At 40.6% G+C, this 22,211-nt stretch overlaps 3 protein-coding genes across 3 annotated transcripts; 1 reads left to right on the top strand and 2 right to left on the bottom strand.

Moving 5' to 3' along the window:
* Window positions 1-839: 839 nt before the first annotated feature.
* On the bottom strand, window positions 840-2,577 carry si:ch211-153f2.3. Its single transcript, XM_044336254.1, has 2 exons — window positions 1,942-2,577; window positions 840-1,696 (listed from the first exon to the last, which is right to left on the bottom strand). Exons 1-2 carry the CDS (start codon window positions 2,164-2,166, stop codon window positions 1,574-1,576), a joined length of 348 nt encoding a protein of 115 aa, XP_044192189.1. The 5' UTR covers window positions 2,167-2,577; the 3' UTR covers window positions 840-1,573.
* Window positions 2,578-8,398: 5,821 nt separating this feature from the next.
* On the top strand, window positions 8,399-19,131 carry rad21b (RAD21 cohesin complex component b). The gene is made up of 14 exons (XM_044335214.1): window positions 8,399-8,544; window positions 10,641-10,838; window positions 11,044-11,173; window positions 11,468-11,567; window positions 12,032-12,138; window positions 12,288-12,497; window positions 12,668-12,790; window positions 12,899-13,027; window positions 13,121-13,344; window positions 13,491-13,647; window positions 13,998-14,143; window positions 14,243-14,458; window positions 14,687-14,770; window positions 15,724-19,131. The coding sequence occupies exons 2-14, from the start codon at window positions 10,695-10,697 to the stop codon at window positions 15,913-15,915; spliced, it is 1,962 nt and encodes a 653-aa protein (XP_044191149.1). The 5' UTR covers window positions 8,399-8,544; window positions 10,641-10,694; the 3' UTR covers window positions 15,916-19,131.
* Window positions 18,999-22,201, bottom strand: utp23 (UTP23 small subunit processome component). The gene is made up of 3 exons (XM_044335216.1): window positions 21,763-22,201; window positions 20,710-20,881; window positions 18,999-19,561 (listed from the first exon to the last, which is right to left on the bottom strand). The coding sequence occupies exons 1-3, from the start codon at window positions 21,948-21,950 to the stop codon at window positions 19,157-19,159; spliced, it is 765 nt and encodes a 254-aa protein (XP_044191151.1). The 5' UTR covers window positions 21,951-22,201; the 3' UTR covers window positions 18,999-19,156.
* Window positions 22,202-22,211: the final 10 nt, after the last annotated feature.

Below are 22,211 nucleotides of genomic sequence, written 5' to 3'. Positions count from 1 at the left end.
TGAGTTCTCCATTAGCATGTGCACAACATATTGAAGTATGGTACAAATAGCCCCACCTTGTGGCCATTAATAAAACAGCACCTTATCTCTTGTATGCATGATTTAATTTCCACCAATTTTGGGTGGTATCTTCAGATATAAATCACCAACACTTCTGTGAAATGTGATGGTCATTTAACTCTAGGTGGCGCTACAGTACAAATCAAACTTTAAATGACTATGCTAGTAAAGTTCTATCAGTGCAGAATTTTGCGAGGATATGCATTTGAAATACTGGAATACTTTGCGTGCTTTGGAAGCATTTTGGGTCTCTGTGAGCTTTAAAGGTTTATAAAGATGAAACCTCATGCTGGGACTTTCAGAGGCACACAGGCTGCTAGCTGTGGCTTCATATTTAATGGACAAATATGAGAGAGGTGTATATCATCTCCTCTAACTCCTGACTAGCAAACAAGCATATTTCCCAACATGTCAAACCACTCCTCTGAGTTAGTATGTAAATGATGTGACAGAGGATAGTATAAGTCCTGCATAATACTGTACATTGACCTAAAGGCAAGAATTGTTGTCTTAGTGTAATATTGTGTGTGTCAGAAAAACAGAGAGTAGCTCTTAAGAATTGTCTGAGTTGATTTTTAAACACTGTAACTGTTGAGTTCTCAGTTCCTTTATGTAAAACTGTAAAATTTGTGAACCTATGACTTCCTCACAGCATTGTGTGCATGCCGAAAGCTCACTGACCTTAAACGACTGTAACTGCATACAAAATGGATTCAATGCAGCAGCAGGACAGCCTGGAGTTCATTTTATTTGTATTGTGCAGTGATAAAACATTCTGGTGACAACATTGTTCCTGATCTGTGCCGATAATGAGATCTTGTAATCTTAAAGATCTCTCTGAGAAAGGATTATTAGGATACCTATGTTAGTACAGTGAACCAACATGTAAATTCATGTCTAAAAGGATTACGTGGTTAGATTACTGATGTGTTTTTGTGAACTGATTAAGCTAAAATTGTTTGGGAGTGAGACACAGATGTATTTATTAACCATCCCCAAATGTACTGTACTGTATACAAGCAGAAATGAAAGCATTGGTGTTGTGCACTTTATTTCTGTCAAATCCAAATACATGTCAGCATTAAACTGTGCCAGAGCTGATTTTCTAATTTATTCTTACATTCATTATGTCTTGTTTTCTGACATAAAAAGGAAACAAAACATGTACAAGCAGGTTTCTTTAGCACATCTCTGCATAAGTGCAAAATAAGAGAAAGAATTGCCAGCATCACACAAAACAAAGCACATTGTGTCCTTCTTTTTCCCCTACCCTGATTACATGCAACTGGTGTCTATCTTTACCATGACACATTTTATTACAATGAAACATTCATAAGCAAAAACATCCAATCATGTGATTTGTTCAGTCAGATTATTTAATCCCTCAAATTTTTTGTTGCATTAGTGGCAATAACTTGTTCACCATGGGTTCCAGTAAGAGCATTTTTCCACTTGTTCTTCCTCTAGTCGCCCTTAAATCTTCCCCAGAGAAGGGGTTCTCTACTGGGGTTGATTACTGCTGATCATCCCCCTCTACCTCCACACCTCCATAACTCTCCCTCCTCAGTCTTTGGATCTCTGTGTTGAGCCCCAGTAGAGTCTGAGCCAGCTGGAGGTCCTGTGACCGCATCTCCAGCTGCATGACAACAATGAAAGAGCTGGATCAGCATGATTCATACACTGAGTTTCAAAGACACAAGACTTAATTAAACAGGCAAAAATAACGGTACTTTCCCACTTATTTTCTGTACATTCATGCAGTGACATCACCTATGATTTTTTCCTGGTTGTTTCTGGAACAACTGTTTCAGACTACAGAGTAAAATCACAGAGAATATACAAAAATGTTAAATCTATTTGTCAATAAGTCTCTGAACTTACCAATTCAGACCTCAGCCAGGTTATTGCTCCGTCTATCTGTGCCCTCCGCAACTCTTCATTAGCTTGATAACTCCTGCTGATGCTGACCGGTCTGACAGTGGTGCCAGACTCTTGAGGATCTTCTCTGGATTCTCCTGTCGCCCTGAAGGCGTGAATCAGTTTGTTCTTAATGTTCTCCAGAACCATGGTGGACAAAGTATCCTCACTGTGACTGTCTCGGTCCATGCTGGGAGGTGCGGCTCTGAGGGTGTGAATGTGTGGGCAGGTATGAGTGGGCGCCCCCTCACGTGTTGCCTCCCAGCACTTTCTGTGACAGGCTTGGTTTAAACTCTCTCATCAAACTTTTAGCGATCTCCTCTGCTTCTTTTTCTTCTCTTCACTCCACTAGATCTGTTGTTTCCCCCTTCAGATCCTCTCTGTGCAGCTCTTCCTTCTTTCCCTATGTGAACAGGATCCCGCTGCACAAGTTTGTGTGCCTCTGTTCAGCAGCTGCAATCAACCCTTTGCCTGCCTGGTGTGGAACTGGCTTGTTTTGTCATTGTTACTATGGAGAAACACCCCTTCGCCTGCGTGCCCCCTCTCCTCCTCCCTTCGGTAACCCTAATAAGAATGGTGGAAGATCTCGGACAAAGACTATTGTTGCCTCCAAAAAGAACTGAAAAGACCCCCCCAACCACCGCCACCACACCCTCCCCCTTTTTCTACCCCTTTTCTCTCTTTCTTTTTCTCATTCAATCCCGCCTCCATACAATTCTAGTGTGAGAAATGTGTTGTGAGTGAGCTCTCATTTGGACAAAGTGCCCCATGTGTAAACCTGTGTGTGTGTATTTGCTTGCATGTACAGCGGGCGCACACAAAATCCATCAAACCCCCAGTGGACTTTTTTCAGGGCTTCTCCCTAAATAAGACCTGCTTGTCAGCTTAGGAGACAGACAGGTTGGGCGAGGAAGGAGACACAGCCTCAGTGTTAGCCGATTCAGAGGCACAAAGGCCATCCTACGGTGAAATATAACCAGGCCCTTTGTGCCCAAGTTGAGTCCATTCCCTGTGGGGTTTGTGGGATGGTTTTTGGCGGCTGTGAGCAGTTTTTTTTTACCCTGACTGCTGTATAGAGATGAGACAGGGATCTAGTGTATTCTCCTGCCCGATTTATGGGCCTGGCTGTGAGAAGTGAGAGGCTGCATTCGGAGAGGACATCACACTCAGTCAATGCTTTCAAGTGCACAGCCATTTCCCAAGGTAATTCTTTACTTTGAGGAAGTGTTTTGTTCTATTTCAGTGCTATATTATATGAAACAATGCCTGAACACAGAACAGACCAGAGGGGAACAGAGCGAGACCTTGTGATGTCCAACACCCTATTAAAAAACTCTCAGCCGAGTTCCCCCTCCACACATTGACCATTAAATAAATGGCCTTGATTTGCAATTCCGTCATACAGTAATCTGTAAAGACGGATGGATGAGTGTGTTGGCCGGAGAGAGACAGAGTAGGGCATTTGTCAGAGCTCATAAGATGTGAGCTATGACTCCATTTGTGCAAAGGTCTGTGGAGCGTGAGAAGAGGTTGGAGGGATTGGGTCATCAGTCCTGAAGGTCAAAGAAGAAGGGCAACACATGACAACAATGACAGAGACAAACAAGCAGCCAAAGACACTGACTGAGCCTCAGGTGGTGGGATAGAGGGATAGAGTGGTCCTTTATGTAACTAAAACATGCAGCAATGGAGGTATGAATGAATGTGCATGTTTGTAACTGAGCAGGAAGCCTTAATATATATTGTCAATGTTATTATCACCACTGGGTTACAAGTCTCAAGTCTTGGCTAGAAAATCCCAAATCAACACCAACAAGTCTCAAATCATGTCCAAGTCCTAAACTTTCTCCTCTTCACCAAGTTTAATGGTATTTCAGGTTTTTAAAAAGAGCAACAGTTAGTATAGTACATTAATAAGAGCATCCTCCCCAAGAAAAACGACAGAATCAGTCAATTCAGCAAATGTTTATGTTCAAGTGACAAAGCCCTTTAGAGGCTGTAGAAATTACTCGTCTGTTGGGAGCAAAGAAGGAAGTCAGGTGAAATTATTTCACAAAGTCAACAGAGAGAGCAGGTTGGGGTGGATGAACAGGTGAACAAAATGTTGGACGTAAACACAGGAGAGCTCTGTTCATTTCCTGTTTCCTGTATTGACAGTCAACGTTGGTTTCTTTTAACCATGACCACGATCATTCCTTAACCTTAACCACATGGTTTTTATTGTAACCAGGACGTCAAAGGTCCCTTAACCTTAAGGAAGTAGTCATTTTAACCTGTTTTCCTAACCAAGTAACAACCTTAATTACACTGTTAACACATTATAAAATAGATTTACTTTTCAACTCTGATTTGGACCGCAAACATTGGAAATTATGTTGTCTTGCTGATGGGGGTGTCAGATCAGAAAATGTGTCTATGTGTCATTCTAAAGGGCAATAACAAACTACTTGTTTTGTTGTTTAATATGGAGGACGTGGGAAGGAATAATGAATGTTTTTTACTGGGTGATTGGGTCCCAGTATACCTGCTTGCAGGTATAGTTCAATGTGTATTTATTACGTTTAAATATAATTTATAACATTTAAAAGCAAAATTATCCAATGTTCCTTCCTGTGTTGTTCCTTAGACATAATTAGGCCTACAATAATTTGTCACCTTTGAATGTGAATGTTCTGCATGTTGCCGTCCATTTTATGTTGATCACAGCAGAGTCTTCACATCTGAATGTGATAATCAGAGGTTTGTCATCTGTTGTTTGTCTTTCCCTCCTGATTGGATAATGTCGAGTGATTCAAAATATATTGGTTGTCAGGAAAATGAAGAGTTGATTAATGACACACTTGATAACACAAGTGTGTCATTAGGCTGGGGAAGATATAAATTCATTGCAAGTCAAAGGGCTAAAGTTCAAGTGAAGTCACAAGTCAATAGTGTTACAGCCAAAGTTTTTTGTCAGATTGAAACTAATCAGATTCATAACTTGAGTCTGCCTTGAGTCCGAGTCATGTGACTACAGTCCAGACCTCTGTCTTTAACTTAATTTTATGCAATTAATAATGGTAAATTAACAATCCAGTCACTGTAAGCATTTCTAAAAATGAATTACAGTGATACTTTCCCAATTAGAATCAACGCTTGACCCTATTTTTTATGTAAAAGACCATTTACTCATCTTTTTGGCCATGCTTACTGTTTGGACAAAATAATGTTAATGGCTCATCCATCATCACAGATTCAGCCTGAGGCTAAAATTGCTGTCTCTTTGTACACAAAACATATCTGTCTCCTGTTTCAGGAAGAAAGAGGTTACATTTTAAGAATGACTGAAGAAAATAAAGTTGTGCAAATGAGCTAAAAAGCCTCAGCTCTACTGTGAAGTGAAATTAAATTATGTAGTTACACAAATAGAAAATCATGCAAAATGGTGACTCCAACTCTTTTAGTATGGTAATTAGGGAACTTTAATTGTCTTGAAAACAAATTATGCAAATGTTTTCAATCCAACTTGAACTATTTCTGTTAAAGAATTGAAAGAGTTAAGAGTGAAGTCTCTACTTTATATTAAGTCTTCCATGTTAAGTCTGATGACTTTTTATCCACCACAGTCAGATGATTGTTCTCTCTGATAAACAGCTTCCACATCACCTTTTTACAGCTGACATTTCATATGACATTCATCCAAATTCAGTTGTGATGGGATCATGTCTATTGACTGAATGATGGGTTACATTTCAGCCAACTTTGCTGCCTCCTGGTGGTACTTCCAGGCACTCGAAAAATGTCAAAAATTGTCTTACAAGTTGGTTCCCTATGGAGAGATATATGTAGGCTATACAAATGTAATTGTTAGCAGTTTGTATTTCCTTTTTCAAATCAGTTAATTCACTTTTAACTGGACTGTTGAACAATAAAGAGGCAGAAAGACAGACAGAAAAAACTTAAGAGGAAGCGATGAACAAAAGCCCATGCAGCATCATTAAAACAAACAGTGTCTGTCAGAGGAAAATAATAGGACACACAGGAAAGGCAATTTGTGTCTTTTAGAGTGGAGTCACTGTTAAGGGAATTTGTAACACCCTTGTGTGTCTGGCATTAAATCCACTGTAGAGAGCATAGAGTCAGCTTCAGACTGGAACTAAAACATAATGAAATATATCTATAAGATTTTTTAAGGTTCAACTTCAAGGTTTAGAACTTCTGATTATTTTTTTGTGAGTGTAGAGAGGGTTAGAGTGCCTCTGCAGCCTAAAGGGACTGATTTCATAGCACTCAGTCCTTTGTCAGCTGAGCTGGTTCTGTGTCACATGGGAAAACTAATGAACCTTCAAACTCAACTGTTCTTCATGTGTAGGAGAAGAGTTGTTCAGGCAAAGCAAAGTAGCAAAGTGCTTTACAATGCAGAAGACATAAAAATTACAATTAAATATACACGCAGGGCCAAACAAGATAGACATAGTAAAGGAGGTTATGACTTAGATTAAAAATAGACTGATGATAGAGCAAAACAAAAAGTAAAGATGTTAAAGATGGTGCACATCAAGACAGAAGAAAACCTTCATATGAAGGAGAATTTTAAGATATTTAGTAATTTAACAAACCTGGGATGTTGAGGCAGGAGGTCATGGAAATGACAGGATTTTCTTGTTTGTGATTCTTGTGCTTGAGGATCCAGGGCTGTGACTCTTAAAATATTAAACAGACTATATATCTAAAATGTTACAAGGTGCTTGACTTTGCTATGTGATGCTATGTGATAAAGCTTATAGTTAGGGCCGGCCCAGATTTGCCTTGGACCAGATCCTAGTTATGCTGCTACAAGCCTAAACTGCTGGTGGACTTCCCATGATGCACTGAGCTCCTCTCTCCTCCTCTCCTTCTCCATCTCTATGTATTCATGTACCATTATTGCATGTTACTAAGTTGAGATCTTCCCCGTAGTTTTGTGCTTTCTCATCTTGCAGGAGACCTTCGGCAGTGGACCGCCTGCTGTCTCCATGATCCAGCTTGACACCCACCGCTGCCATTTTTTGCCCACTGCTTCTGCTATTATTATGTCATGTTTCTATTCTTATTGTTGTTGCTCAAGGTTTCTTCCCGTTAAAGGAGAGTTTTTCCTTGCTGCTGTCACCAAGTGCACCTCTTCCTGTATGCAGTCCACATTTATGCAGTTTCAAAGTCATATATGTCACAGCCAGATCCAACTGCAAGACAGGTGGTGATAATCCTGTTATGTATATGTTGGTTTTGTTAAGAATAGGACATTAAATCAGGTAAATGTTTTAACTTTGAATCGCTTTTACTTTAATTGTTGGTACCATGAATGGTTGCAGAAGCTTTTGTCAAGTATCTTTTGTCATGTCAGTTGAAACAAGTCCAAGACAAGACTCAAGTCCGTTAGAGTACAAACAATTTGTAAGTCTTTCAGGTCGCTGAAAAATGACTTAGCATTAGAGTAATTTTCTTTTAAAACTGTTCATATTACTGCATAAGTATAAGACTCAATTACTCAATGTTTTATCTATATTTTATTGTTCTGGGATTTAACCAGGTCAAAGTGTTAATGTTCAAGTCTCAAGTCAAGTCGAGTCTTTAGGAAGTCTAATCTCAGCAGGCAAGTCCAAGTAAAGTACTCATGTTTGTAAATTAAGTCTCACTTAAGTACAAATCTCAAGCATACAGCTCTGAACAGGGGCGGCCTGTTGCATAAGCCACATAGGTTGTCACTTAGGGCGCCAAATGAGTGGAACATGGGTTTTTTTTTTCTTCTTCTTCTTACTGACACGTGTGCTTATATAGTTTTTGGAAATAAGCACTTGTTCGCCTCTCTTCTTAACATTTCCCCCCTCTTTTCCCTCATTGACTCACGTGGGTTTCATCTAGTTTGTTTTTCAAAGCCTCAAAGTCAGTTTTCACCCAACAGCCACCAAACTCTTTTTTTTTGTTGTCTGGATGACTGGGATGACTTTGTCTGGGCTGGAGGTACCACTGTAGCACTTGTGTGTGTGTGTGCGTGTGTGAATTCATATTTGAAGCTCTAGGACTGCAGGTAGCTACTATACTGTTGCACTTTTTGGCACTTTTTTCCAATCCAAAATCTTGGCAAGGGCACCAACATAGTCAGGGCAAGCCCTGGTTTCTGAAAGCTGATTATGTAAATACCTTGGCTGTATGCTTTCTGGCAACAAAGATCTCTTTAACTGGTGGTAACTGTGTGCCTTCCTCTCAGAAATGAACCCAGCTGTTCTGGGTCTAAAAAGAAAAGTATCTCACCAATCTGATCAATCTCTGTGAACTGAACTTAATGTTGCAAGAGCAATACACAGGTAGATGTGAGTGCACAGGTGCTCAGCCCAGCATCCCCCACCCCCCACCCCCCGCCTCGCATCAGCACCACTCTCTGCATCCTGCTGAGGTTTTTCAAACCGTCCCAATCCCTGGGACGGTGTAGGGAGAAGGGGAACGACGCCATCTTGTTTGTTTTAGTCGGAGGAGGGGGTGGAAAAAACAGCCACCAGCACCGGCAGCAACACGGCCGGCAAAACGGAGAAAGCACAAAACGGCTAACCGGTGAGTCATTTATGTCATGTATGTTAGATGTGAACATAAGATATAATTATTGCATAAATAATCGGCGCGGTGCTCAGGTTTTGAATGACAGTCGCTAAAGCTAGCTTGTCTGCATCATCACCTGTTGGGATACAGAGGAGAGCGTCAACGGTCAATGCGGAGAATGTAACTGCAACGTTTACGTGAATCTAACGGTCGTCTCATTTGAGTGACATGAACGGCTTTTTCAAAACGTTGGTCCGTATTACCTGCGTATAACGTTTCTGACTATTAATGTATTGCAGTGGTTTCTATCTGCAGTACAGTGGAGTGATGCAGACATAGGCTTCAGTTCTTATTTAACCTATACATGACCGACATATCCCGGTGACGCCCCCCTTCACATGCACATATTTCCAAGCAAACCACAAGTTGTACAGATTAAGGACGGGTTCACAATTTTTCAAGTCTGTCTTAAAACAACAGTCAAGTGTCCATATGAAAACTGAAAAAGGTTTTCCTCGCTGTAATCATTCCTCCTGTTTATATTGGCTGTTTAAAGATCCCCTTCAAAATGTGCTTTCAATATAAGTGATGGGGGCCAAATTCCACAATGTGTCCACACAGTCATTTTGTGCAAAAAAAAAAAGCACATAAAAGTTTATCTGAAGCTTATATGAGCTTATATGAGGCTTCAGCAGTCTGAGTTAGTCTTATCAAGTGGATATCTGCCATATTTACAGTCTTTTGAGCATCAAATTCCCTCTTTGTGTTTCCTCGGACAGTGTTTCCCTGTTGAGCTGCAGTGGAGGTATAGTGACAAAAAAAGGGACTCTGGCACTAAAAAGACTGTAACTTGAATGATATCTGCTTGATTTGACTAATTTGGACGGCTGAAGCTTCATATTAGCTTCAGATAAACCATTAAATACATTTTTTGCACAAGAGGAGTGGATTTTGGCCCCCATTACTTACATTGAAAGCGTATTATGAAGGGATCTTCTAATGGCCAGTATGAACAAGAGGAATAATTATAGCAAAAAAAAAAACTATTTCAGTGTTTGGACACCTGACTGTTGTTTTAACACAGACATGAAAAAACATGAACCTGTCCTTTAATGTAGTTAAAGGAAAAACAAAATGTGAAATATAAAGATATAAAACAGATAGGCTAAGGCTATACAATATAAACAGGAGTAAAAAGGTGTAAATAGTGTGCCAAGGAGCATTGGAGTGTAGCCCTTATCTAAAACTTTGTTTACTAAATTCACAAAAAAAAAAAAAAGTCAACAGGAGCTCCAACTTACCTGCTGTCTCTGAAGCTTTCCATGAGGTATTGTGGCTTTCTTCAGTGGATGGAGTCGCTCAGTTGTCATGGAAATAGTTTAGTTGTTATTACATGACCCAAGTATGTTGTAAAAAATTGTAAGTAGGTTATGTGGATAGCCTTCGTGATCTTTCTCTGGCATACCGCTGACTCCTGATCAATCACTTTGACCCCTTCCTAATCGATGCTGTGGCTGGTTTTGGTCAGTATAACGTTTCACCAATGTGCTGTATGTTAACTTATATTTTATTTATGTTGAATTAAATTTACTGTAGTGATAGATGATAGATAAAACAGTCTCAGCTCATGGTCCTCTTACTAATTGTTGTTATTGTTGATGTTATTTAATAAATAAACTGTCAATCTCATATTTTAAGCCAACATGGATGAGAGTGTTCAGAATAACAGAAGTGTGAACACCTCGAGCTCCATATCAACCGTGCAACTCCATCTACTGATGAAGATAATGTGATACATGTGAAAGCTCTGAAACAAGCAAGTAAATGGACCTTAAGTTGAGTTTGTTTTGTCAACTGCTGTTTCCAAAGGTCAATAATCAATTGATTAAGGAAAATCTCAATAAATTCAGCTTGCACCCTGCTATGAACTGCTATTTTGAGACCTGTTTAGCTGCTAGACCATCATGTCTGCATCTACGAAGAGCCCACTAACAAAAACTCAGACCACATCACAATAAATGTGTCCTTTCAGCTGACTCATGCTTTATTTACCCATTCAAAGTTTACCTGTTCAATTGAATATGTGTGTTTGTGCTGTTTCCTCTCTCTAGGCCAGACACCCTCCCCTTCCCCCCCTTCCCTTGTGGTGAGAAGGCGCTGAGACGATGTTTTATGCCCACTTTGTCCTCAGCAAACGTGGGCCGCTGGCCAAAATCTGGCTGGCGGCCCACTGGGACAAGAAGCTGACCAAGGCACATGTGTTTGAGTGCAATCTGGAGAGCAGCGTGGAGAGCATCATCTCACCCAAGGTACTTTCTCCCGGTCTTTGCTTTCACACTTTCCTTCCAGTCACTTTGAAAAGAGATTATTGTGTTCATGCTTTTAACTGTCCTACATCAGAGTGCATGTGTTGATCTACAAGCTGTCTCTCTTTAATTTCAAGTTTGTGTCTTGCAGATTTATTCTACAGTATCATAATTATTTCTGGATGTGTCTTTTGATGTTATATCACAGGTGAAAATGGCTTTAAGAACATCAGGGCATCTGCTGCTGGGGGTGGTGAGGATCTACCACAGGAAGGCCAAGTACCTGCTTGCGGACTGCAATGAGGCCTTCATCAAGATCAAGATGGCGTTTAGACCAGGTTGGGGACAGAATCAAGACCATTCGAGACCAGGGTTCCCAAAAAATCCCTCTTATTCTTGAGGAACATAATATTAAGCTTTGTTAAGAAACACTATAGCTTTATTATGTGCTCTGTCAAGGCTTAAAATAATTGCGATTCTAGTTTTTTTCATGTTTTTTCCACAATGGGTCCATGAAAAGGCTTCACATACCCGACTTATGAATGTCCTCCAAGTGTTCTCAGCCTGATATTTACCTGTCACTTGACATAAGTCACATGTTATAACTCTTTTCCTACACTGTGGTGTTTCAGGTGTGGTGGATCTTCCAGAGGAGAACAGAGAAGCAGCCTACAACGCAATCACTCTACCTGAGGAGTTCCACGACTTTGACCAGCCGCTACCAGACCTCGAGTGAGTTCTCTGTCAGTGTACTTCTCCCTGAGAGAGCATTAGGTAGAAATATACTTGAAACTAAATTTCACACTTTGCATGCTACAGCAATCACAACAAACGCAACTTTCTTTATTTTTATTGGCCTCTTTCATGCCTTTATTAGATCACAGAGAGTAGAAAGATCAGTAGAAAGCATTTTATTCTTGTCCAAAAACACCAGTAATATTAATTAATTATAAATATTGTACAAGAATTCTCATGATGCTCTTGTCCTTGTTTTCCACCTGCTCATATAACCCATTTCTACATTCTGGGAAATGTAGGTCATCACTAACAAATGCAAGTGAAGAGACAAGTGAATTGACAAGCAGTTTGTCACAACATAACTGTATACCTACTACTTCATAAATATTACATTTGAAGGGAAGCACTGTAAAAAACAAGGTATGCATTGAACTGACAGTGTGGTACGTTTTGTACAGTGACATTGACGTGGCTCAGCAGTTCAACTTAAACCAGAGCAGAGTGGAGGAGATCACCATGAGAGAGGAGGTGGGAAACCTCAACCTGCTGCAGGACAATGACTTTGGTAGGCATCTTCATCTCTTTTCTCTTTAAAAACATAATGCATGTTACATATCCTATCATAACTTATGATAAATACTTGGTTTAATGTCTATTCATAATCCACCAATTTACCATACTGGCAGTATAAAGACACACATTTCTGTCATGCAGCTGACTTTGGGATGGATGACCGGGAGATGATGAGGGAGGAGAGCGCGTTTGAAGTGGATATCATGGGAGCGTCAGCCTCCAACCTGCTGCTTGAGGCTGAGGGTGTAACTAACCAGATGGCTGACAAGTCCAACCATCTGGAGTACGACGACCAGTACAAGGATGACTTCGGAGACAACCCTATGGAGAGCAATGAGGGAGGCATGCTGGGTAAGATCTTACACCAACTGGTGTAATAATTATAGCAACTTTAGGAATAAACTGTAGCTTTTCCTAATTTTTTTATCAGATTTTATGTTTCTGACATCATTAAGTGATTTTGTATATCCTCTGACTAGTGGCTCAAACAGTAGAAAGTCCTTATATGTATATGTGTTTAGTGGACAAGCTGTTGAGTAACGAGGATGGAGGCGGCATCTTTGATGACCCTCCTGCCATAGCAGAGAGTGTGATGATGCCTCAGGACCACGGGGACGATGATGACGACTTTGATGCTCTTTCAGGTTAGATTCACAGCACCAGACTGTAAACAAACACGACATTATTTCATGTTGTGTTGCCTACATATCATGACATGCATGTCAAGGATAGTGTGATTTGTGTGTCGTCAGCGGGAGCCCCAGATAGTCCAGACTCAGGCCCAACAGAGCCCTTACCCGCCATGGCTGACCAGGCAGAACAGACCACTCTAGTTCACAACGAGGAAGAAACCTTCGCCCTGGAGCCCATTGACATCACAGGTAATGCCACTGGTTTGTGTTTTCAGGTTTTACTCCTCTTTAGATTTTAAGTGTAAAATTACATTCTTTTTTTAAAAAATTTGGTCTGTGCAGTGAAGGAGACAAAGGCAAAGCGTAAGAGGAAGCTGATTGTGGACAGCGTGAAGGAACTGGACAGTAAAACCATCCGCGCACAGCTGTCTGACTACTCGGACATCGTCACCACCCTGGACCTGGCTCCTCCCACCAAGAAACTGATGATGTGGAAGGAGACCGGAGGAGTGGAGAAACTTTTCTCCCTCCCTGCTCAGCCTCTCTGGAACGCCAGGCTGCTTAAGGTAATGTAGCCATAGAGACGTAAAATTATTCAGAGATAATTGTACACAGTAGTATTGTGAAAACACCTCTGACATAACAAAATATTTTACCTTTCTGTTTGTCCTCTCACTCTGCCTCTTTGCTGCCTCTCCTTTTGTCTTTCTAGATGTTTACAAGGTGTCTGACACCGCTGGTACCAGACGAGCTGAGGAAGAGGAGGAAAGGTGGAGAGGCCGACAGTCTGGATGAGTTCCTCAAAGATCTGGAGAACCCAGAGGTGCCCAGAGAAGAAACCGCAGGCCACCAACAAAGAGACATTATGGGTAAGACCTGTTTGTTTTTTTCTACGCTTGCGTTTGACCATGAGCTTATTTAGTGGAAAAGCATGACAAAATTAGTCATTTGTTTTACATTCCTTGGTGTGGTTTGGGGTTCTTGAAATTAATTAAGACACTTTTTTTGTTTGCACAAAGTATTTTTATACGTAGCCTCATCTCACCTTGACTAATTGATTGTTCATCCAGCAGGAAAACTGCTAATGAATAAGGAAGCTGCACAGCACACATGTAGTTTCACTGATAATGAACTGAAAAGTTTAGTGTTCTTCTGCACAAAAAAACAGGTATTTTGCCCATGTTAGTTTTTCTAATATGTGTGTCTGTTTCCAATCCAGACCAGACAATCATGGAAGAGGCCAGTGTTCTGCAGACTTCAGCTGTGGAGGGCAGCAGGACGACGCTCGATGAGTCCGTCATGCCCCCTCCATCTTCACAACGTGGCTTGAAACGCAAGGCCCAGGACACAGAGCCAGCCCTGCCCGTGAGTACAAGTGGACCCCCATAGGTTCTCGTGTTGTTCTGCCTCTCTCTGGCCTCTCCATTAGCTACCCCAACCATCGTCTTCTGCTCTTTCATCTAGATGGGAGCCCTGGACCAACAGCAGCAGCAGCAGCAGCAACAGCAGCAGCAGCAGCAGGGGTCCAGAGCCTCTGGTGTGTCCCAGCAGCTCGAGGCGTCCAGTGTGGATTTGCCCCCAGAGGAGACCACCACCACGGCTAACATCAGCCAGCTGATAGAGTTGGACCTGCTGGGCGACAAGGACAAGAAGAAGAGCGATGATGACTCTGATGAGGAGGTGAGATTGAGTGAGCAATAGTGTGTGCAGCACTGGTGTGATTTTATTAGTGTTACTGATGTTTTTTGTGCCATTTTAAATGTATTTATTCATGGTAAGTCAACTGAGCATGGACACAGACTATCCAAGACAATTTTTCATATAAACATATATATATATATATATATATATATATATATGTCCATAAGTATTCTTCATTAGTGTTTGTGATTGTGTGTTTTGTGTCAGGAGGAGGAGGGGCAGGGAGGAGACCAGGATCAGGAGGAAAGAAGGTGGAACAAAAGAACCCAGCAGATGCTTCATGGCCTCCAGGTGTGTATATGCTCATATTAGACAAAGCGGAAGAATAGCATGACATCTTGTTGCTACAAGACAACAATTTGTGTGTACGCCCACATCCCGAAGCATTTTTATATCAAGTTAAAACCAGAAACAAACTGCAAAACCTTAGATTCTGTACTTTTATGGTATTGAGTGAATTGCGCCTGTGTCACCGTGTACAAAAAGTTTGCTGTGCGTGCTTATGTTCAGTCAGGTTTTCACTGATTTTAATCAGATTTTTGTTAATTCTATTACCTTTTTATTTAGGAAAATGTATAGTTGTTTTAAGACAGCAATAAAGATGAATGCATTTCAGAAGTTTCATTTGTTAAAGAAAAGGTTTTTGTAGGAAAATATATGTAATAAACTGAAATAATATTGATTTGGTATTTGAACTGAAACTTTGGTATCATATATAATCATATATAATAAAGTTAGAACAAGAACAAACAGTGAAAGAAAAAAAAGCAAATTTAAGAGACAATAAAAATGCTGAAAAAAAAAATTAAATATTAAATAAAATCACACATTTCAGGTTTACATGAGTAAACACTGAGTATTGAGAAATTAAAGCGGCTATATGTAAAAAATGTGGGGCAGCGTTACTTCTTTTAGGTTAGATTTATTCAAGCAAATATGAGCTCAACGTTAGCGCTGAATTGATATTGTTTTCATACTTAGTCAAAGTTACTTAGTTTGCAAGCTAACAGAGCACTAATAATGCACTATTGATTCGGCGCTAACGTAGCGTGACGTAACGGATACCCCAACTTTCTGGTGATATGCTGCCCCCAATTGGTTTGGAGTGTGGACTATGAATTTGACAGGTGGCCAATTCTTACATATAGCACCTTTAAGCCATTTATGAATAGTAAACAAGTGAATGACACTGTAAGACGCCCCCTGACTCTCTCTCTCTCTCTCTCTCTCTCTCCTCGCCACAGAGGGTGATGGCCAAAACAGGTGCTCAGTCAGTCAGCCTGTTGGACCTGTGCAGGAACAACAACAGGAAGCAGGCGGCTGCGAAGTTCTACAGCTTCCTGGTCCTGAAGAAGCAGCAGGCAGTGGAGCTTGTTCAGGAGGAGCCTTACAGCGACATCATAGCGACACCCGGACCTCGCTTCCACATCATCTAGGAAAACACAACTCTACAGTCTAAAAAGTCTCTGCATTCGGTCAACAACACACTGGCTTCTTTTTAATTTAACAAAAGTTTTATTTATTGGATTTTGTTGACTTTGTTTTTTTTTTGTACAAAGTGGAGTTTTATTTTTGTGTCCTGTTGAAATTCTTTCATGTGCAATTTATGTCTTAATATTTAAACGTCAAGCAGTGGTGGGAGGAATTAGCTCTGAATAACATGGTTTGTTATTAGGAGATTTATTCCTTGAAACAGTTGGCATGACAAGCTCCAAACAATGGACTGCTATACTTTTCATGTTATTAATTTATTTAATATTACTATTTATTTATATTATCAACACACATAAAAGATAAGTTAGTATAAAGTTAAAGTGAGCATTTTGTATTTAAAAAAAAAAAAGGTTGGAAAGGTCTGTTGGATTTTTCTGACAAGCACTATGTTGTGTTGTACAGGCATGACACCAAAGTTAACAGGAGTCTACTTTTAAGATAATGTTTACAGTGGGAGACAGTTCTTGTGTTTACACAGCGATAACTCAATCAACCATGTTACTTGGAGACTCACCTGTCCCACCACTGCGGGAGAAAGTTCTCATGTACACTGACAAAATGAGCATGCAACTGTATCCTGTTTCTGCAAATGCTCTGCCTGTTTATCCCTTTGTGCAAGAGTCCAAAAAACTACAGAGGAAAAAAAAAAAAAAAGAGCTTCACAGTTCGATCAACCTGTAGATGATGTAAACATCAGTGGTCTGCCATACTTGCATGCTCAGTCCTGAAATATTTTAGAGTGGAATTCCTCCAGGAAATACCATTTTTATTGCCGTCTTGCAACTAGAATTCCTTCTTAAAACGGCTTGAAGTATGTGAGACACACTGATTATCCTGTATCCCTTTTATAGATGGATAATCATTTAGGAACAATGGGGTAATGTATTGTCTTGATAATTAAGACTATTTAGCTGTTGTGCCCTTACAGTGTCACTTTCGACGTGGACTCTGACGACGTCAATCGAGTAGATACTTACAGTGCGTTCAGAAAGTATTCATACCCCTTCGGTTTTTGCACATTTTATGTTGCTGCCTTTTTCACCCTCAACAATCTACACTCAATACCTCATAGTAACAAAGCGAAACAGGATTTTAGAACTTAAAAAAGGAAAAACTGAAATATCACATTGACATAAGTATTCAGATCCTTTACTCAGTACTTAGTTAAAGCACCTTTGGCAGCGATTACAGCCTTGAGTCTTCTTGGGTATGATGAGATGAGCTTTGCACACCTGGATTTGGGGGATTTTCTGCCATTCGTCTCTGCAGATCCTCTCAAGCTCTGCCAGGTTGGATGGGGACTGTTGGAGGACAGCCATTTTCTGGTCTCTCTCCAGGGATGTTCAACTGGGTTCAAGTCAGGGTTCTGGCTGGGCCGCTCAAGGACATTCACAGAGTTGTCCCTAAGCCAGTCGTCTGCGTCGTCTTGGCTGTGTGCTCAGGGTCATTGTCCTGTTGGAAGGTGAACCTTCGGCCCAGACTGAGGTCCTGAGTGTTCTGGATGAAGTTTTCATCAAAGATATCTCTGTACTTTGCTCCATTCAGCTTTCCTTCAACCCTGACCAGTCTCCCAGTCCCCGCCACGGAAAAACAGCCCACAGCATGATGGTATTGGGCAGCTGACGAGCGCTGCCTGGTTTCCTCCAGACATGACGCTTAGAACTGAGGCCAAACAGTTGAATCTTGGTTTCATCAGACCAGAGAATCTTGTTTCTCACAGTCTGAGAGTCCTTTAGGTTCTTTTTTTGCAAACTCAAAGCTTGCTTTCCTGTTTCTTTCATTGAGGAGAGGCTTCTGACTGGCCACTCTCCCATAAAGCCCAGATAGGTGGAGTGTTGCAGTGATGGTTGTCCTTCTGGAAGTTTCTCCACATCTCCACACAGGATCTCTGGAGCTCAGCCAGCGCGACCGTTGGGTTCTTGGTCACCTTTCTTCCCAAGGCCCTTCTCCCCCATTGCTCAATTTGACTGGTCGGCCAGCTCTAGGAAGAGTCCGGGTTGTTCCAAACTTCTTCCATTTAAGAATCACGGAGGCCACTGTGCTCTTGGGAACCTTAAATGCAGCAGAAATTTTTTTTGTAGCCTTCCCCAGATCTGTGCCTCGACACAATCCTGTCTCTGAGCTCTGCAGACAGTTTCTTCGACCTCATGGTTTGGTTTTTGCTCTGATATGCATTGTCAGCTGTGAGACCTTATACAGACAGATGTGTGCCTTTCCAAATCACATCCAATCAATTGAATTTACCACAGGTTGACTCCAATCAAGCTCTAGAAACATCTCAAAGATGATCGAGAGAAATGGAAGGCACCTGAGATAAATTTCAAGTGTCATAGCAAAGGGTCTGAATACTTGTGATATTTCAGTTTCTCCTTTTTTATAAATTTGCACAAAGTTTTCGCTTCGTCATTATGAGTTATTGAGTGTAGACTGAACACTTTCTGAATGAACTTAATGTAAAACAGCCTCTGTTCTGTATTCATTGATTGTAGTAAAATACAGTATAACAGTTACAGAGAATGATAAGCATTCATGTTTTTTTAATTTAAATACAAAAATGGGTTTTTAATCTAAAGAATGACTTGAAAACATGATCAAGTGAAGTCTGAATGAACATATTTGATATGTGTGTTGTCATTTGGACTCTAAACTCATCATACAAAAAACTACAGGCTGAATTTAACTGAAGTCACGCAGCACTTAAAACAAGCAGACCACCGAGTCAATATGACCACACTTCTTCCTTCTGCAAAGACAGCTGAATGCATCATTTTTGATATGTTTCCATATAAACTGCATATCATTATAACGTCTGAGTGCATCTTATATTTTAAACTCTGTGCCTGTAATACTGCTTTTTTTTTATTTTGTATAAAAGCCAAGACAAACCTTGTGGATAAAAAAAAACAACTAAATAAACAAATATTACTACTGTATGTATCAGAAGTGTTTGGATCCCATGCCTGTTAGTCGTGAGTCTGAAACTGTTGCAAGATTTTTAAAAATAAAATAAAAACCTTGACCAGTATTTTAAACTGGTGTTCTGTGTAATAAACACTTGATTTATTTTATGAAGCGATAACAACACAACGAGTATTATATTAACCATGAACAACTTCAAGTTATATTTGCTTGTTATTGCAATGTTGACACATAATGAAGAAAAGTCTCTTGCTTGCTGCCACACTATGGATTCGTGAGCGGAGGAGGAGCGGAAATGTTATCTCCTCCCTCCGTCTTGCGTTTTTTGTGCCGGCTCCTTTTCCTCTTCTCCCCCTGCTCAGTTTTTTTCAGCGGCGGCGTGGGCACCCCTTTCTTTTTCTTCTTGAGGCAGCTCAGAGGGTTAGGGTTGCTCTGTTTCCTCTTCCTCTTCTTCCCCCGTCTCTCCCCGTCCTTTTGGCTGATGCCCTGCTCCTCTTTCAGGCTACGGATGCTCTGCTGCTGGGCCGGACTCACCAGCTCTCCCAGCTGGACGGCCTGGACGTGGTCGAGGGACGACTGGCTGGGCTTGTCCAGCACGATGGTGTTGAGGATGATGTAGAGCAGAGGAACCCCGGGGATCTTCTTCAGGCCTGTAGTCACCGCGTGGTCCTGGACAACACAAACACATACTTATTAGACTGATGTAAAGGGACGCTAAATGTAAACATGTCGATTACACCAGATAATTAACTGGCTTCCACTTTTCCCAGTTTGATGACGCCACTATTCATGTTTTTGTGGAGGGTTTTATCCCCTTTAAATTAGCCATTAACCATCTTTTTGGTTAGTGAGCCATTAAAATGAACCAGTGCCAGCTTGCACCTCATCACAGCTTAATTATGTTCATGAGTAGTGAGCATTTTAACCAAAGAGTGATTCTCTTCTCTAAAACCTCTCAGATTGTTTCATCTGAATAACTGCGAGGCCCGAAGAGGTAAAACTATTCAGCATTTCACCCAAAAAAAAAACAGAGCAAAGATCAGCGAAACATTAGAAAACAAGAATATAAACATTATTTTTCTTCTTTCCTGTCCCATCAACCATTTCACAAGCGCAAAGATTTGCCTCGCGACCCCTTGCATGGTCCTGATCCCTAGGTTGGGAATCACTGCTCTACATTCACAAGCTTGCTCTCTTTGCACCTAAATGTACACAGACTTCCTTTCTCCATGTTTTTATACAGTCAGACAGTTTTTGGATGAATCTTAACAGTGTAAGCAGCTCTTACATTTTGCCTCCCCTAATGACTTCTGAGTGTTCCACTAAATACCTTAAATGTAATATTTAAAAACCTATTAACTGGGAAGCTCTCTGATACATATGAGACTATAAATGAATTATTAAATATAACTAATTCAGTCTTAATAGAGCAGCGCTGCGATAACTCCTACTCTCATGAAGGTTATAATGTTCAGTATCTGTTGAAACTGTTTTAGAAACCTGCTTACAACAGCTCTCAACATACAACGCACAAACTACAGCCTCCAAAACGACCATAAAGTTGAATCAACACCTCTAGGACAGTTTCAACAAATAAACAAACTATTATAACCTTCATGAAACGTAATATCTAATAAATAATAATCACCTAATAAACTGGCATGGGTGTATGTTAAAACATAGACAGTGCTGGCACATAGTCTGCTTCCATTTCCACTTAGTTTGAGTTATTTCCAGCAGAAACATTAATTCATTTACACCTTTCCTTTGCATATAAAATGTAAATGACTCCCCCTGTGTGGTGTGTTTGTATTTACCTGTGTGGCGACAAAGTAGTGGTGTGGGTTTGTCTCCTCCAACATGGACAGCAGACACTTTGAGGCAGGAACAGGGTCCTTGAAATGTTGACATCTCCTCACCTGGAACCTCTGCAGGATAAGTTTGGCCCCATACAGCTGTTTCAGAGTGTCCAGTTCTTTCAGTGCGCAGCTGAGGCAAAACACAGCAATGGTGGAAGAGGTGCTCAGATCATTTACTTAAGTATTAGCAGCAAAATGTACTTTAAAGTATTGCAATAAACGTAGTGGTTTGGCCCCTCTGACTGATATATTATTATGTATGACATCATTAGATTATCAATATTGAAGCATCAGTGTGGAAGCAGCATGTTACTGTTGTAGCTGCTGGAGGTGGAGCTAGTTTGAACTACTTTATATACAGTTAGCTAGTTTAGTCCAGTGGTTCCCAACCTAGGGGTTGGGGCCCCTCCAAAGGGTCGCCAGATAAATCTGAGGGGTCATGAGATGATTAATTGGAGAGGGAAGAAGAAAAAACAAAGTTCTGATGCACAAATCTGTTTTCAGTTTTTGGACTTTTTCTCTAATCTTTGATTCTTGGTCAAATATTGGATTATTTATTGTAATGAAACCATGTGAGAAGTTTAGAGGGAAAATCACTATTTGGTGGAGCTGTTAACAACTCATAGACATCTGAAATGTGACCCTGACTACACACTGCTTTATGTAAGATGTCAAAACCCAAAAAGGCTGAAGACCACTGGTTTCATCTTTAACATTGTGTTGTATTTTAAAAGCTTGATATATTATCCATTGTGTCAAATCTTCATCTGAAAAGTAACTAAAGCTGTCAGATAAATGTAGTGGGGTAGAAAGTACAATATATCCCTCTGAAATGTAGTGGAGTGGAAGTATAAAGTAGCATAGTAAAGTACAAGTACCTTAAGACTGTACTTAATTACAGTACTTGAGTAAATGTACTTAGTTACTTTCCACCAATGAAGCACAGACAGACACTGGCATATATATAAAGTAGGATAGTCCCATTACAGCTCCACTCAGGTAAATACTCACCTGGTGGTGCACAGCTGAACCTCCCCCATCAGGTACTTCGGCAGTTGCTCTTTGATCTGAATCTTGTTCTTCAAAGCCGCTTGACAAAAAGTCCCGTCGATGAGAATCTGAAACGGTTCCCTAAAGCTAAAGTTGTATTTGTAGAAGCTTATGTTTTTCTTGGCTTGTTTCTGTCGCTTGATCTTCATGGTGGCTGGTAGTTGGAGGTAAAGTCAAAGTTTTTAATCCTCCTCAGATTATAAACAACCGTTATAGCGACGTCCGTTAAAAGTCCGTTTACGGTGATTCTTCCGGTCAGTTCAGTCGACCAGTTTCATGTCTGACTGTCATTAATTGAGCTCAAATGATCAGATAACGTTACTAAAGCATGGACATTTCTTATGTTCACAACATGCTTGTAGTGCAACCTCACAGGACTCCGTGCGAAAACAAAGTATGCGACGAAGGTT

This window comes from Thunnus albacares, chromosome 19 (genome assembly GCF_914725855.1).
Source record: "Thunnus albacares chromosome 19, fThuAlb1.1, whole genome shotgun sequence".
In the NCBI taxonomy this organism is placed as follows: Eukaryota; Metazoa; Chordata; class Actinopteri; order Scombriformes; family Scombridae; genus Thunnus; species Thunnus albacares.
This window is presented reverse-complemented; position numbering and strand designations above follow the sequence as displayed.

Bases quoted from the DNA above. Each gene is read 5' to 3' on its own strand.
- rad21b (XM_044335214.1), top strand. From the start codon at position 10,695: ATGTTTTATGCCCACTTTGTCCTCAGCAAACGTGGGCCGCTGGCCAAA. The intron at 10,839-11,043 runs GTACTTTCTCCC...GTTATATCACAG, and splicing joins AGAGCATCATCTCACCCAAG to GTGAAAATGGCTTTAAGAAC. The intron at 12,139-12,287 runs GTAGGCATCTTC...TCTGTCATGCAG, and splicing joins GCTGCAGGACAATGACTTTG to CTGACTTTGGGATGGATGAC.
- si:ch211-153f2.3 (XM_044336254.1), bottom strand. From the start codon at position 2,166: ATGGACCGAGACAGTCACAGTGAGGATACTTTGTCCACCATGGTTCTG. The intron at 1,697-1,941 runs GTAAGTTCAGAG...GTTGTCATGCAG, and splicing joins CCTGGCTGAGGTCTGAATTG to CTGGAGATGCGGTCACAGGA.
- utp23 (XM_044335216.1), bottom strand. From the start codon at position 21,950: ATGAAGATCAAGCGACAGAAACAAGCCAAGAAAAACATAAGCTTCTAC. The intron at 20,882-21,762 runs GTGAGTATTTAC...GTTTTGCCTCAG, and splicing joins GTTCAGCTGTGCACCACCAG to CTGCGCACTGAAAGAACTGG. The intron at 19,562-20,709 runs GTAAATACAAAC...TGTGTTGTCCAG, and splicing joins ACTACTTTGTCGCCACACAG to GACCACGCGGTGACTACAGG.